This window comes from Propithecus coquereli, unplaced genomic scaffold, assembly GCF_000956105.1.
Source record: "Propithecus coquereli isolate 6110/MARCELLA unplaced genomic scaffold, Pcoq_1.0 Scaffold507, whole genome shotgun sequence".
Taxonomy (NCBI): domain Eukaryota; kingdom Metazoa; phylum Chordata; class Mammalia; order Primates; family Indriidae; genus Propithecus; species Propithecus coquereli.
In genome coordinates this window covers 1294256-1311701 of record NW_012150919.1, presented here as the reverse complement: position 1 = coordinate 1311701, position 17446 = coordinate 1294256, and the positions used below count along the sequence as shown (strand labels likewise).

At 41.6% G+C, this 17446-nt stretch overlaps 2 protein-coding genes across 3 annotated transcripts in view; one reads left to right on the top strand and one right to left on the bottom strand.

Moving 5' to 3' along the window:
* EFTUD1 (elongation factor Tu GTP binding domain containing 1) overlaps window positions 1-16321 on the bottom strand; it is a 37284-nt gene extending 20963 nt beyond the window's left edge. The window contains exons 1-7 of the mRNA XM_012656523.1: window positions 16227-16321; window positions 15365-15468; window positions 12346-12413; window positions 10778-10862; window positions 4306-4439; window positions 2853-2990; window positions 1062-1276 (exon numbers count right to left, since the gene is read on the bottom strand). Of these exons, the coding sequence (XP_012511977.1) occupies window positions 1062-1276; window positions 2853-2990; window positions 4306-4439; window positions 10778-10862; window positions 12346-12413; window positions 15365-15455 (731 nt within the window). The 5' untranslated portion in view covers window positions 15456-15468; window positions 16227-16321. The remainder of the gene's footprint in view (window positions 1-1061; window positions 1277-2852; window positions 2991-4305; window positions 4440-10777; window positions 10863-12345; window positions 12414-15364; window positions 15469-16226) is intronic.
* Window positions 16322-16437: 116 nt separating this feature from the next.
* The window catches only part of SAXO2 (stabilizer of axonemal microtubules 2), a 45290-nt gene continuing 44281 nt past the window's right edge, over window positions 16438-17446 (top strand). The window contains exon 1 of one of the 2 annotated variants that reach the window (XM_012656533.1): window positions 16438-16540. In XM_012656533.1, the coding sequence (XP_012511987.1) occupies window positions 16503-16540 (38 nt within the window). In that variant the 5' untranslated portion in view covers window positions 16438-16502. The remainder of the gene's footprint in view (window positions 16541-17446) is intronic. The other variant, XM_012656534.1, reaches the window with a different exon arrangement.

Here is a 17446-nt window from a genome sequence, read left to right as displayed (position 1 = left end):
TTGCAAAGCACATGAGACAAAGGACTAGTGTCTAAAATATAAAAGCACTCTCAAAACTCAGCAGTATAAAAACAAACATACAATTAGAAAATGGGCAAAGGACATGAAGAGACATTTAAACCAAGAGGAAATACAGATGCTAAATCGGCAAGTGAAGAGAGATATTCAGTATCACTGGCTGTTAGGAAAATGCAAATTAAAACCGCAATAACCTATTAGTGCACACCCATCAGAATGGCTAAGATGAAAATGGTCACAACACCATAAGACAGTGCAAAGCGGAGCTGCTGGATCACTCACGCACTGCTGGGAGTATGAAATGGTGTAGCCCCTCCGGAAAACAGTTTGGCAGTTCTTTAAAAACTAAATACACAACTACCATATGACCCAGCATTTTCTAGGCATTTATCCCAGAGAAAGGAAAACTTATGTTCACACAAAAACCTATACATGAATGTTTACAGAAGCTTTACTTACACCAGCCAAAAGCTGGAAAAAATCCAGATGTCTTTTCATAGGTAAATGGTTAAACTGTAGTAAATCCACACCATGGAATACTAAGCAATAAAAAGGAACCAACTACAGTATTAATACACGCAACGACTTGGGTAAGTATAAAGAATTATGCTGAGAGACAAAAGCGGTTCCAAATAGGTTACATATTGTTTGGTTCCATTTCTGTAACATGTCGTTTGATTTCATTTATAACACTCTTTAAATAACAAATTTGGAGAACAGATTAATAGCTGTTAGGGGTTAAAGAGCACTTGGGGCTGGGAAGGAAGGTGTAGCTATACAAGGGCAACATGAGGGAGCCTTGTGATGGAAATGTGCTCTGTCTTGGCTGCATCAATGTCATTGCCTTGGTTGTGATATTGTACTATAAAAATGTCACCAAGGTGGGGGAGGTACTAGGTAAAGGGGACAAGAGAATTCTCCACGTTATCTCTTAGAATTGTACGTGAATCTGCAATTATCTCAAAATAAAAAGCTTAACTAAAAATAAAACCAATTGTATATGAAATCCACAAAAAGATTTAATTAGACTCGAACAGACTTACCCAAAGCCCCATCCATCTATTGCACTGGTAAACACCACATTTCCCTGTTCTGGAGAGAAGTAAAGGTGAGAATCGTCTGTGTCCTCCAAGCCAGTGCTCCAGTCATACACCTGCTCTCCTTGTTCAGAATTTGGATTCACCCGGGATTCAGTCTCTCTCTCTGCTCTTTCTTCTAGGACTTTAGAAGTAAAAAGAGTTCCTGTGAGTGCATTAATCTAGGAGAGACGGTGAAATGGCAGAGTGTCACTCAGCTGCTTAGCATGCTCATGATAGGAGAAGCACTGCCTAACTTTTGTTAGAGCTAAAATCATCAGTCACAGTTTGGGCACATATGGATGGAGGTGACATTTACAATCAATGAATAACTTACAGGTTATTAATGCATTCCTTCAAAATCCAGGAAAACTAAATCATAACGCTTTTGGAAGGTCATTTTTACAGTGATTATTTTTAGTTTAACGTAAATGTTAATGTTATATCTTTGTTTTTCAGTACTGAGGTCTGGTATCACTTGTAACTCAGGATTTCCAATTCTCACAGCCCTAGCTTGTAACCTTAGTCAACTCTCTTGCCCCTTTCTCTCACATCAGCTGTTTGAAATTTTCACCACTCTCTTCAGGCCCTCTTCCCAACCTCTAATCCCCAACTACTTTCACTCCCAAAGAAGCAGTAATCTTATTTCTCAGCTCAGAAAGAAAGTGGAACCGATTACTCAGATTTCTTGCAAGTTCCCCACATTCCAACTTGTAGCTCTGTTTACATCTGCAAATACTGCCGGCCCTTCGTCTGCCACTGCGGGGCAGGAGTATTTCACCTCTGCCTATTTCTACAAGGAACTCGATCTATCCTTCATTCTTTTTCATTGCTCTACCTTTATCATTGCCTCCCGTTAGCAAATAAATATACTCAGGTTGGTCTCATCAATGGCTTTCCACTGTCTTGGAGAAGAAATTTCAAACTCCTATGCATGGCATACAAGGTCCACCAAAATCTAAGTCCCATACTCCTTTCTCCCATCTCGTCACTGCTTAACATGATCTAATTATTCGGCTATAACGAACAATTTGTAGTTCCTTGAATGAAACATTGTACCACGCTTTCTCTTGCCTTTATGAAGTTGCACATTCTATTTCTTCTCTTTTGAATGTCCTTTCCTTAATTTTCTGCCTGGCAAACACTTACCTTTCTTCCACCTCAACACATCCACTGTGAGACTTCTAATTCCTTCTTTCCTCTTGATCCAGACTGGGTTAGGTGGCCCCTGTTCTATGCTGTCAAATCACACTCAGGACTTACCTCGTCGTCCTCCAAATAACTCTCTAAGTGTCTCCCCTAGTATACTCTTTGAGCTCTTTTGAAAACAGGACTCTGATCTATCCATTTTTATATTCATAATCCCTAGCACACAATGGACATTCAATAATTCATTTATTCAACATACAAGTGAAATGTTTGCTCAATAAATAAATGAAAGAATGTTTGGGTAAAATTTTGTCTAAAGACAGATAATAAAACACCATAGTGCCTCCTAGTATTGCTTCACTTTGGAACCAACCTACAAAATTTTAAACAAGAGAGCCTGTTATCCAAGCTTTATACTATGGGTGCTTCCAGGAGACGGAGGGACTCCTCAGAACATGTTTGTTCTGTTGCCTCTGTTGTAGCGAGACTCCAACATGCATGAACCTTAAGTGGAAAAGTTCGATTTTCTGTAGCAATGCCTCATATCCAACTCAGTAACTTCCTTACAACTTTTCTTTGAGCCCTAATTTTTAAAATACTGAAGAATACCTGTTCTAGAATATTCTTGAGGTGCGAATAGGCCTCCTGTGGGGTGAATTTCAGTTCCACTATCAAGCGATCTATCTTATTAATCACTAAAACTGGACGGATGTTTTCAAGCCAGGCTTGTCGCAGAACTGCCTGTGTCTGATAAAAACAGAAAGAAAAATGTAAAACTCATGATTTGAAATAATTAAATTGAAATAATTAAAACTACTCCCACACTCCTTTATCACAACTCAGACTATGCCAGTCACACAAAGGTATTCACGAGGCATTCACAAAGTATATATACAGCACGGTAACAGAGGACTGCAGATAAGAAACCATCCTTACCTCCAAGCAACTGACAGTCTATTTAAGAAGGATAAATAAAATTATGCACAGATATGAAGGGTTTGGTGGAAATACGTGTGTCTATAGACACATACATACACACAGGTACACAGAGTTAACTGAATAACTATAAAACAAAAACTCATGTTACCAGCACACAGATCAAAAAATATAAAACATTTCTCCAGAAGCTCCCTGTGTACACCTCCCTGATCTCTTAAAGGTAACCTCCAGTCTACTATTTTAAAGCCGGGTGTGATAGTTTCCCTTCTCCTGTCAGGATACATAAGACGCTACACAGACTGAGGCTGTGCTTCTCAAGTGGGGTACCTGTGCCATCAGGGGAAAGCAGAGGGGAGGCTACAGGATAATCACAGTAGACCTTTTTAGAATATCATATTTCCTTCATTTGAGTCATTTAAATCTTGTATTATTCTTTTAAAAAAAACATTAAAACAAACGTGTATGTTAAGGAGTAGAATACAATGGTGATTTTTTTTTTAAGATAAAACTTAAGTTTTCAAAAACAATTATTAAAAGAAATGAACTTAGGCACTTTGAGCTTCATCCCCACCAGAGCTCTAAGTTCACTGTGGCCTTAGGGGTGAATTTTCTAACTTTGGTGGAACAGATGAGAAACACTGGATTAAGGCTATGGAAGAGTAAGAAAGAGAAGTACAAAGGGAGTGTGCGTGTGTGTATAAGTAGGTGGGAACAGACGTGGAGATTGAGACATCAAGAGAACAGAACTTCTCCCAGAGAACTAGCTCAGTATCTTGGTATCAACAATCTCTCACAATTCAAAAACCTTCTCCATTGTAGTAAAATCTCAGGATCCTCCCCAAATTCAACATTTCTCCCATTTTTGCTAAGTCCCTCTCTAAGAGGATATCATAGACACTTCAATACAAAATATCTAAAGTTAAAGTCACCATCTCTAAGATCCCTTCAAAACTCTGGTGATGTAACTCCTTCACAGACTGGAACATTACCAAATGTGAAATATAACACCAACGTTCTGACTGTCAACGAAATGCCTGAAGTGGCACACAGTAAGCAACAGGAGTTCCTCCTATTTCCGCACCTTCTTTGACCACTTAAATATCTTCACGTTACCGACCATTACCTGCGGACAGACTCCTTCCACGGCATCCACCACGATAATGCACCCGTCGCAAATGCGAACAGCTGTTGACACTTCTGAGGAAAAATCCACATGTCCTGGAGAGTCTATCAGATTAATCAGGTACTCCTCATTAGCTGAAACAGAATTAGAAACACTCGTTTCAGTTGTGCAGGTATACAATACTCTTCTCCTCAGGAATTCTAGAATAACAAAGTTTCTAAGAAAAAAATGAACAAAGCTAAAGGAGTCAAAAGCTCAATCAACAGCTCTCATTCTAACTTTTCCCACTGAAGGACTACTGATTTCAAACAGCATCCATATAAAATGATACAGGACTTTATTATTCTAATAGTTACCACTTAAGAACTTAGTGGGAGCAAGGCACTGTGACTAAACACTTTTAGTGTGCTAATCTCACACTATTAAATCCTTTCAATATCCTCATTAGATAAATATTACTATTCTCATTTTACAGATTAGGAAGTTGAGACTGAAAGAAACCAACGCCTAGGGGCCTGACAGTGAAAGCTGTTCAAAGGGGCCAAAAATGCCAATTTAAAACAAACGACATAAAGCAGTTGGCCAAGTTCTTCCCTACAATTCTCAAAGAACAAATGTTTGGGACAGAAGAGTTTCGGATTTCAGATTTTGGAATATTTGCTTTATATTTACAAGTTAAGTATCCCAAATCCAAAAATGTGAAATCCAAAATGACTCCTTTGAGCATTATATTAGTGCTCAAAAAGTTTTGGATTTTGGAACATTCCAGCTAGAACTCAACTCTGAGGTTAACTGTCTAAGATCAAATAATTCGAAATGACAGAGCAGAAGTTGAAACCCATCTTACTCTAAAGACCATATCTTTAACCACTACACTCAGGATGGCAGTACATTTTATCCCACATGCCAAGATTCCACTGGTAGTGAATTCCCAAAACACCGGGTGAAGGACTCCAAGGTGAACGGGGGCTCACTGGGAAAGACTGCCACCAATTCCCATCAGACTGTCCTCCTCAGCACCACTCCTCCCCCAGCCTCCTGTCTTTTCACACAAACCGCTTTATAAGGAATCTTTGTTCTGCTACATCCACCAGGGGAGGTTCCAGCCAGAGAAGACAGGACATGTCCAAAGTAAATCAAAGAAGTCAAATAACAAGGGGCCTGGAGCCACGGCCCGCTGTGCCTTAATCAAGCCTTTCACTGTCAGTTCTCACAGCAGTGGTTCTTCCAGCTGCCCCCTTGGATGAGCACCATTGTCTCAACAGAATAAAGCAGAGAAAGGTGCGTAAGTCTAGCATGGTTCAGGGTCTTATCATATAAAGCAAAAGCTGTGAGATTCTTGCAATCACTCAACATTTTCTTAGCCTAACCCTTCATTTCGTGGATAAACACGCTGAAGCCCCCAAAGGTGAGAGATTAACCAAGGTCACAAAAGCAGCAAGCCAGCAGCACACCCAGGTCTACCTAACAATCTTTAGTCACTTCTCAGGTCTTGGATTACCTTATACTTTGCAGCTGAGGAAACACTTGCTTGTTCATTTAACTAAACTCCAGACTTTAGGCCGGAGAACTGCAAGCATTTTCCCATCCTTTCTCTGTGATACTACCTGGACCCAATACAGAAATTCCAGAGAATGAGTGTCCTATCAAGTTCTTTACAGATTCTAAAAATGCACTCATACAGAAGTCTCAGGGTTTCTATACAACAGTGCTCTTATCTTTAATTGGGGTTATAAACCTTTTAGAGATACCAGAAAAATGAACATCTACCTACCTACCTACCCCCCTAATTTCCAGACCCTTTGAATTTGAAATTCATTCAGAGATGGCAGGTTCAGATCTAGAAGGGAACAAAAAGCCAGTGATACACCCAGTGTTTCCACCTGAAAATTACATTCTGAAAATCAGAGTGTGTTATCCAATACTACAGCTGGGAAATACAGCTCACAACACATGTACATGTTAAGGGTTCAGAGAAACCCGGTAATAAAAAAAGCCTGTCCAACTCTGTTTAACCTGGGGTTTCTCAATTTATTCAACGGTGAGAAAGAGGAAGCGCTGTGCTTAGTCACACAGCTGGCAAAGGCTGAGCTCAGCTCAGAGCCAAGCCTCCACCTCCCCCTTTCAATGCCTTTTTCATCTTAACCTTTTCCAGGTAACTTCAAATTCAGTTTCAAAGGCAGAGGGGAAAAAAGTCCTCTATCCATTAGGGAAAAAAAAAGGCCATAAGCACAGCTCTTTTGCTGTGACTTCAGCCACATTATGCCATTTTAAAACTTGTTTTCTTGAATGCCATTTACCACTTTTGCCCATGAAGCTCAAATTCAAAAATATATTGAAAATTAAGGTTTACTATGCTAGATATTATTACTGCTAATGCAAAATTATTTAAAATCTTCAGAAAGCGTAACACTTCTCAGGAGACAAAATTTTCTAAGCATGCTGAATAATCTGATTTGTAACACAATCCTGAAGCCGTGTAGTAGCCGTATTGAACTAATTCCTGTTATAGCATTCAGGGACAGAAATTTCTGCTGCCTTATTTCCCAAGCATTCCAAAAAATATCTCTTCATTTCAGGGGGCTGATCTAAACAGCCAAGCAACAATCCAACTTTTTTATGTTCTGGGTAACTGAAGAAAAAAAAAAGTTGGAAGGCCTGAATTATTGGTGATATCTTGCAGACAATTTTTGCTGCTAATAGGGAGTTACGGGAAAAGAATCTCTGCCTTGCCCATGGTTTGAAAGTATCATGGATAACTGTTTCACAGAAGGTACACATTTGTCACCATCTCCTGCCAAAATATCTCCTCTGTGAACAGTAAAACTTCACGTAAGGAGTTTAGTGTGCAATTTCCAAAACATTGGAAATGTTCAGTAAGCATACATAGAAAGCTGATGAGAGAAAACTTTCCGTAAAATAAAGGAACAGAGGAAAACTCAATTTATGGATGAGGATCTGAACTTCATCCAAGTGTCTTTAATGTTGCAGTGTATTGGCAGAAGAATATGTATCTAACAACAAAAATAACAGGAATACAGGCAGAACCTGAGTTATCTGAGGATATGTTTCTGACTAAATTCTTTATATATGAAAATATAACAATTATGTACATAAATTATACCTCAACAATACAGTAATCAGAAGTCTCCCACCATAGAAAATACCACTATCCTTCTACATTTTAAATCAATATATAAAATTAAGTTATGAATCAACTAATATAGTCAATTATTTGACAGACTTATAAAGCATAGGAGGATGCATTTTATCTCCCATTTACTGACACAGGTAACAAGGTAACCAAGCTCTGTCTTCGTGAAAAGGCTGCCACAAGAAGAGGTCATGGGTGGTTGACCCTGATGGTATGTGTCAAAAGCGAGATGGTTAGGGAGGAGAAAGGGAACAATGATCTAGAAACAACTATGAATAGCAAACAAATTTTCTTTTTTTGCTGCACAAACCCATCCCAAAGTCCTCTCCAGACCTTTCTCCAACATGAAACAAACTACACCATGCACAGGCCACTTCTGATTATGGTTCACCTCATGCACTTTTGGTTTTTCTCAGTATAAGGTGAGTCCACATCAGCTACCCAGTACTGTGGCCACACTGTGAATTCTGACATCACTAAGAACTCCACCTTTCAAGTCCTGCTGCATAGGTAGTAAATCTATCAATTACACATCCACAGTCTTGATTCCTTTGCTTACTGGCATTTTTGCTTGGAAGGATATAAGAATAAGAAGTAGAATAAGAAACCCCAGAGTAAAAAAAGATTCATGTTCACTTCTTGGAATTTCACTAATTTTTCTCCATCACCCTGAAGGATGAGTCATAGATCAAAGACCAACTGTCTTCCACTCAATTTCACACTGCTAACGTGTGTCATTACTGAGGCTCAGGTGCTGTCATCAGAGCAGCTGAGAGAGTAACAGTAGGCTAACTGACTAGGAAGGGGGAAGGGAACGTGCAGGGGGATGTGGGGCTATGTAATTTTTAAGACAAGGCAGACTTAAAAATGCTTAAAAGCTGCCAGGTGGGAAATAGGACAGAAGGAAAGGTTGAAGATACAGGAGAAAAGATCATAAATAGAAAATAAGTCCAGAACACAGGTCCTTCCCAGTGACAAGAGGCAGGCAAAATATGCCAACACCATCACAGTTTGAGGTACAATGGCAAGCAGTTGAAAATTCTTCCCTTTTCTGTGCAAAGAAGGTAACAATGTCTGCTGAGATCCAGGAACAAGGGATGAGGGATAGGCTGAGGTGTTCTAAGGTGTTCCAAGGTGTTCTAAGAGGATATATCTCAGTCAACATTCCCAAATTCCATCCCCACTTTGTAGATTTGGAAAACAAGGCTCTGCATTGTCAAGAATGGTGACTGTTTAGTCCAAAGTCTCTTCTAGGCAGTCATGTCATGCTTACAGAGGAACATGTCTGATACTTTATAACTCCACTCCAATCACCACCGAATGGACTACGAGGTGACTACCCAACCAAGGGCAGCTAATCCTTGCTCTAGGTGCAACTTCTGCAACGGGCTGGCATGAAAGGCTGAGCCGCATCCTGCTCTCGAGATTGTGCGCTCAGAAACACAAAAGAGTGAACTAGTAAACAACATAAATACGGTGGAAGAATAGACAGGAGTAGTGATAAGGAGTCAGGGCAAGGTTAGTGTAGGAAGATGGACACGTGACAAGTAGGCAAAAGCTATGACTAGAGAAAAGACACACAGGATAAAAGCAAAGAGAAAAAACAGACGACCAAACCAAGGACAACAGTGGAGTTCCAGAGGGAAGATCCATAAACTTTTACTAATGTGGTCTCTAGGGCCATCTTCGATCCAGAATCAAAATGTGGCTCCAACTTCTATGAGACATCACTCCAATAAGATTCCTGTATTTCAATTTTCATGAATATTATTTCCAATATCATTTTACACATATTCTTTCAATAAGCTATTCCACCCCAACCCAAGCTAGCTTTGTCTCTGTTCTTCGCAAAGAATCATATCTAAAACAATCTGAGTGAGGCAGCTCAAGGTCACAAAGCTCGATAAAGAGAGGTTAGACCATTCCATTCCCGGGATCCTACAGCCATTCTCCTACACTACTATACCAGAAAGACAAAAGTGAATTGGAGTGGGTGAATTTTACAGCATATAAATTAAACCTTAAGGAATTGGTTAAAAGGGAGAGGGGGTGGGAGGACTAGAGACAAAGTCCAGAGCAGAGCAACTAAAATCGACACTAGAGGAATCTTCGAATAAAAATCAAACTAATAATCTGGGTATGGAAGAAGGCAGGCTACAAAATGAAGTCTATAAAATGAGAGATAAGAAACAGACCTTGACCCCATTCTCTACATCACAGAATGAGGCCATACCCTTTAAAATGTGAGAGGAAGTTTTTAAAAAAATAAAGCATTACCTTAAATATTAAACATTGGGAATTCATGTGCCTAAGAGCTTCAGAACTGGTCTGGGACAACAGCCATGCCCCCTCCAGTACCTCCCTTGGTGCCAGTGCCAGAGATATGACACTGTGAAGGATGAACCACAGGTCAGTCCATTAGGGAAATAAAATATATCTTTATTATTTTCTTCTAATTATAAAAACATACATTTTGTATAAAATTTTCAAACAGTACAGAAATAGATATTTTAAAAAGAGCAAGTTTTGCCATAATAGAGCCCCTGGAGATAACTATTGTTAGGGGTTTGGCATGTACCCTTCCAGACGACTTCACCTGCATACAGAATATATTTTTATCATCCAAACACATTCATATCTTACCAAAACACTGTGCAACTTGTTTTGTCTCAACATACCATTTTTTCCTATACAATTACACACAGGTCAAACATTTGTTTTAACAGCTGCATAGTATTTCACAGCATGGATGTTTGGTTTATTTAACCATTCTACTGGCATTTAGGTTGGCATTTTTTTCACCAATACAAATTTTCTGGTATCAGTGACCATGTATCTCACACACCTGTATAACTGCTTCTGTCTGATAAATTCCTAAAAGCGTTACTATCAGAACCGCATCCTCGTTTGGGGATAGCAAGCTAGTCTGATCATGGCACTCCACCATTAAGTAGCAAACGAGACTCCAAATCTAACGTGCGGGCCAGGGAGCAGAACAAGGATCCAGGCAGAAAACGAAACATTAAGCTGAGGCAGCAAAGTCCTAGGGCTCCTAACTTTCCTTTTGAGGAAATCCATACAGTCACCTGTTTGAGGGGGCAGGTGTGAACTGCCATTTCTTCTGCCCTCGCCAGTCAGAGGTTCCCATACGCATCCAAGCCTGGACGGCCTGACTCTGACAACAGAGCATTTGGAGAGGCCAGAATGAAATACGTAGAATATAAAGCAAAGAAACTGTGGCATGCGATTAATTCAGAAAGAGAAGGGAGGACGTGAAAGATGTAAAACTATTTTTCTTTAAAGTACAGGTTGATTTACCTGTCGCATAATGCAGTGAAATGGCGCTGGATTTCATAGTGATCCCTCGGATCTGCTCGTCTTCTCTGCTGTCCATGTACCGTAACTGGAAAAACGCAACATATGCATCCTTACTTCCCAACGAATTAAAATGTAATATTAAAATTGGCTGATTTAGATTTTTGTTTTAAATACTCAAATTTTAAACTACAGAGTCTTTTTTTTAGGGACAGGGCCCTGGAGAAGGGAAGTTGGTTGAGGGGAAGAGAACATGACAAATTGAAAAATATTACCACCAGGAACCCACAAATGTATTCAAACACTGCATGCCCTCCCCAGAGTGTTGCTTATCCAAACTTCTACTATTAATGTTTGGGTGGGCCAAGAAAAATTTGCAGAAAGTTGTATTTGGGGAAATTCCTTCTATTAATCAAGAACACAGACATTCTTTTTCTATTCATAAGCTGTTCCACAAATTCTGAGCAGAGGCTGAAATAGAAGGTCTCTAGAGGTAGGAGAAGCCTTTACTGCTTTTCCCAAATTAATAGATTTTGAACACTTTTTAAAAAAGAATAGAAAATATATACAATATCGCCACTTCACTGATGACTGTCATAAAGCTTTAATGACCACAAACAAGGGCCTGCATCTCAAATTATGTGGCTTCGCAGTTTATCGATACTGACAGTGGCTGAACTGAATTTCCCATCCCTTTCCAACCCCTCAGCCCTAAGCACCACACTAACCTCTTTCCTCCCTTTCCAGAATGATCTTTTCCTTGCCCTGCCTTCTTTCCACTGTCAAATTTTTGAAAAATTCTTAACCTTTATACTCACTCACTTCTTTCATTCAAAAGCCTTGACAATAATTTACTGATATGGGATTGCCACATTTATTCATCCACATTAATTCCTCAATTTTCAGAAAGGCTTCCATTTCCTTATTATATCCTAAATAAGAACACTTCTTTACTTTTCTACTGCCAAGTTAATTATTCCAAGCCCTTTTAACTCACAGCTAGAAATAAAGATCTCTTTATTTCCCAAAACACTATTTCCATCATGATCCTCAAGCTTCCTAAGGCGTTCCTTTGGTACTTAGGACACTTAGGTTAACTTTCAAAGTCTTCCATAATCTTATACATTCTCTCTACCAGTGTAATTTCTCTCCCACTGGTCTCTAGGCAAATGCTCCACTCAAATCAAGCACAACACACAAATTAGCCTTTGCCCATGTTATTTCCCACCACCTGATGTTTTCTCTGCCTTCTCAAACCAACCAACTTACCCACCTGTGAAGAATCTCTTCCATAGTGAAATCTTTCACATTGATGTATCATCTGACTTGTTGCAAAAACTCACTTTTGCACTTATAAAATATTCATATAAAGCAAAAGAAAGCAATGTAGAAGCAACTGTTTTTCTCACCATCTATTTTATCTTGTTAAATGGATTGGCAGCTACTTACATGCAAGAACTATGCTTTATACCTTTCTGGATCTCTAAAAGACACAGCAAAGGGTTCATCACATTGCAGATGGCTAATACTTACTGAAATGCAACAAATATTTATCGAATATAACAACACACCTTGCCTGCCAGGCGGCTGGAGATGATTCCATTGCTAGATATAAGACAGTCAGCCAAAGTAGTTTTTCCTGTTAAAACAAAACAACATTAACTCAAGTCTATGTCTTCTTTAGAAGGGGTGGAGTGAAAGACTGTTCCTCCAGATTTAATACCTGTAAAAATTGGTTTAGCAAAGATTTCTATTTACCTATGCTGGGTGACAAAACAGTCTTAGTAGACTTTTGAACAGAATATGACAGGAAAGCACTCCACAGTGCTGCATCCTTATCTCAAACCCTGTGGATCTCATCAACCTCGCCTGAAAAGTTGTCAAGCAAATTTTATTTAAGCACAGAACTTTTTTTAAATTGAGGCAGACTTTATATAGAGGAAAATACTCACACTTTTAAGTGATGAGCCAAACCGCCATGCCAATCAAAATATAGAATCATCTGACAATCAACTTTTACAGTTACTATAACCTGTTCCACAAGAATTCGATCAAGTTTATCACATTACATCAATCATCCTATATCCATATCAGTGACTATGCTAATAAACTTAAGCCCCTAATAGCACAGAATGACAAAAAGATAGCAATAATTTTTGTCTCTGAAAGGTATAGTGAGTAAAACATCATCAAGAAACAATAGAACATAGTCTTCTGCCATATTTCCCCATGTATGGCCTTAGCTGGCATTTGCCAGTTGAGCTGTCTTAAGAAAATAGTTACTTAGCAAAGAAATTCAGGAAATCTACCCATATTTCTTACTGTCTGCAATACAGCCTGTGGAGGGCGTCAACTACACTGTCGCTATCAGTAAAACATAGTATCCAAACCTAAACCTAGGAAACTACTTTATAACAAAAGAAATTCTTTGTATACTCAGTATACATCTATGGTTACCTTAATTAAACAGACTATGTACAACTAAAGTTAACACAATTTCATGTGGTAAAAACAGGTAACTTTGTTTAAAGAATGCCATGCGTATACATGATTATTGTAGCAGGGATGGAGAAACACAAGGAGGATTTTTCCTTCAAGACAAGTCTTTATTGCGCTCTAAGAACAAAGCTGTGGAATCTCTGGAATAGTTCAAATCAGAGACCAATCAGTGGGAACACTGAAGAGCTTTAATATCGTGCTGTCTGTCATGTAAATAAAATGTATCAGCATATAATCCTAGAGCATCAATTTCCTGCTACCCAGTAAAGCAGAATTCTTTCTAGGTACAGCAAGCATATGTCTCCCTAGAATATAAGTATCAAGAAAGCAGGAACTTTGCTTTATTCATGGCCATATCTCCAGAACAAGAACGATCCTTTGCATATAGAAGACATTCAATAAATATATTTGTTGAATAAATGAATCATGGGTTTTCTGGGATAGTAGCAGTTTAACATAATTTTAAAGAGAAAATTTAATTTGTTACACACACATACCCTACACTGATTTTCCACATCATTTAATTCATGAAACAAAAAAATGTATGTATTTTTAGGCTGGAAGGACACCTGTAATCCCAGCAATTTAGGAGGCCAAGGTGGGAGGGTTGATTGAAGCCAGGAGTTCAAAATCAGCCTGGGCAACATTGCAAGATCCTGTCTCTACCAAAAAGAATTAAAAACAGCTGGGCATGATGGAGCACACCTTTGGTCCTACCTACTGAGCAGGCTAAGGCAGGAGGATTGGGGCAGGGGTTAGTCACTGGACTTGTACATAAAATTCATTCTCAGTTGGCTTCACCTATAAAGTGATCCATTATTTCTTTCTTTCAGTTCCCAAACTTACTTCACTGCACATCTGCCAGTCTAATCTTTCTAATGTACTATTTCATTACATCACCCCTGCTTTATTTTTTTCCCCCAATGGCTGCCTAAAAATTAAATGATCATTTTCACAGTAAATCATTTACCTTCCCGTAAAGAGATTCTCATTATCATTCACATTTGATCTTCACAACCCATAAGGTAGGTGTAGTTTTCATCCTGTTTTACGGATGCTGGATACTGAAGCTCATAATGGCAAAGTACAGAACTTGAAAATGGAGTTCTAAATTCAGGCTGCCTAACTCCACAGGTGGAGCACTTAACACTTATCCCAGTGCTCAGCTGGCATGAGGAGCTCTGGGAGACATGACCCAGCCTGCCTCTTCACCTTATCCACTAGTGCCTCACTTTCAGGATGGTAGATGGCTTTTATTTCACACGCCCATTCCAATCGCTTTGCTGTGGCTACCCAAACCAAAAAGGGGTTTGAAACCAAGGGCAGGCTTGGCATGAAGGAGTTCTTTGGTGTTACAGCAGTTATCTGCAGAAGCATACACACCATGCATTAGCTACCTCTGCCCTTCCCATGCCCTGGGGCTTTGACCACATATAATTCCTCCCACCTTTGTCGACACATTCCCACCTATAATGTCCCCATCTGTCATCTTGAGCCCTCCTTCAGGCATCATCTCGAATACTAATTATGTTATGAAGCCTTTTTCATAACCCACTCCTAGCTTCCAAATCCTCTAGTTCTACCAACCTTTACAGTCTACTTTTTCTCTCATATGTTTGTCTCATTTTTCCCTGCCTCACCTCTAAAACCTCTATTGCAGGGTTGGTGCCCTACTCATAAATCTCTACGTCCTGACACACTTAGTAAAATATCTTGAACTTAGCAGATAGTCAATAAACATCTGATGAATAGGATCATGTAACACAGGCTCTGAGGACATTACGTCAAGACTGTAGACGTTTTACATGCGCAGCCTGTAAAAACAAAAACTCAAGTCCCGGTTTAAAAAACAACGTGATACTATGTAGAAGAACGCTAATCACTAATTAACCGTGTTCATTTCAAATGCTTCACACCAAGCATGCTTCTCTAGCATCACAGAAAACCTTTTTTTTAAAAAAAATAGGACCTGTTTCTTAGCAAACATCACTGTCAGCTTGCCCACAGCTTCACTCCACCGAGACATGAAGAGACGCACATTCCTCCCCACCCCTTATTAACGAAAATACATCATTTAAAAAGGATTCTTACCATGGTCAACATGAGCCAAAACACAGATATTCCTGATGTTGGCAGTGTTTTTCTGGAGTTGAATCATCTTATCCAAACTATTGAGCACCATGGTTACTTATTTCCTGTGATTAAAAATTGAACATTTCTTACAAATTGCCTAGGGACTAAAGGTCAGGGCAAAAGAAAAAAAATAAAAATAAATCAAAGGCCGGGCGCTGACAAGACTTGTCAGAACCCTGGATTGATGGGATATGCCCACTCGGGCCCCAGCGCAGTTCGAGCACCAAAGTCAGTATTACGTCACAACTACACTTAATGGAGCGCGCTCATCCTTCCGGATCCGACGGCTGCTTGAATCACGCGGCTCCGGGGCTGGGCGCACCGGGACCCCGCAGCCCGCCGACGGACGCGCACTCCGGTAAACTTCTCCAGGCCAGTAACTACGTGCGGGGAAAGACGCCGCTGACGTCCTCCCTTCCTCTCCCCAACCCTGCCCCAAGTCCCTCACTCAGTCATCCTCGTCCGCCCGCACCCCAGGAGAAACGCCCGGCTGCAGTACCGCCCCACGGAGCCTGGGGAAAGTTTCGGGTCACGTGCTTGCTAACCGAGCAGGTGCGCTGCAGGTCCTTAATTCCTCTCCAAATTAAAAGGAAAAGCCTCAACTCTACTCTCCCTTCACTTCTGCGGGGTGCTGGATCCGTTCCTTTGAGGACCCTGGGTCCACAAAGAAGCGGCCGCCGGGCCCCGGGCTGGAAGCTGCGGCAGCGGCGGACGCCCGCTCCCCGCCCGGACTCGCCCCAGCCCCGCGGCGACCCGGCCCTAGCACCGCTGCGAGGCCGGCGGAGGGGGTCGCCAGCCCCCCGCGCGAGCCCGCACCCACCGGCTCCGGCCGCCGCTCCAGCCCCGCTCAGCTCTTCCCGACGCGGCCACCCCAAGCGCGGAGACGCTGAGAACTCCGCGAGTCTGGAACGCCCGAAGGGGCGGAGCCGGCTGACGCCCGACCTTTGACCCGCGCGCGTCTGCGTCGCTCCCGGAAGTCGGCCCCGCGTCCGTCTCCTGGGATCCAGCGGTTCGTTGCCTTGACTACGGCGGGCGCTGTGGAAGCCGAGGAGCTGCGATTGCTGAGGCGCAGCGGCGAGCCCGGCGCGCGGAGAGCATGAGGAGCTGCTGTCTGTGTCAGATTTGTACCTGCGGGTAAGAGACGGCGGGGCGGCGGCGGGCCGGGGCTCGGGAGCCGGGCGAGGGCGCCTCGGGGACCCTGAGGGCGCCGCCCCCGAAGATGAGAAGACGAGGGCACGGCGGCATCCGCTCTGACCCGCCCGCGAATGCTGCCGCGGGGCGAAAGCGTTTCCTCTTTGCGGTCCCTGCGACTCCCTGTCCGAGGGTGCAAGGTGGGCAATGCTCGCGACGCGACGCAGCGGCCGATGTCAGGCTGGTGAGCGGTGGGATCCGATCGGCTGGAGGAATGCGTACCCCACAAAAAGGATGCAAAGAGTGGTGGCGAGGCCATGAGTTTGCGACCTGCGTTACACTTTGTCCATCTCCAGCTTTTCCTCCTGGCCAGACCGCGTTGCCATCCCCGGCCAGGCAGCGCTCCCTGGGGTCAGACTGAAGAGGCAGTACAGTCGTCCCCACCCTGAAGCCCAGAACTGGCCTGACAGCCTTCCACCACCTGGAAACACAGCCCTTTCCTTCCTCAGCCTCGCTGTTGACCCAGGGATAGGTCATTATTTGCTAAGTAAATATGAATATGTCAGTCGCTTCGTATTTGCCATCCCCTTCAAAGGAAAAACACCTGCGTGTTGATGGAACGCAGTTTCTCTGCCAATCTCATAATAAACATAGTTTGTAATTAGATGTAGATTAAAAGATAACACAAGGCTATAGCCTCCCAAGAAGAGTCGTGGGACCATGTCGAATATTGACACTTTGTAACTTTGAGGTTTGCTGCAAAAGAACTTAATAGGAATGCCAAGAAATGTGATAAAGAAGAAAAGGCTGAAAGGGCCAAAATTAAAAAGGCCATTCGGAAAGGCAATATAGAAGTTGCAAGAATACATGCTGGAAATGCAATCTGCTAGGAAAAGCAAGCAAAAAAAA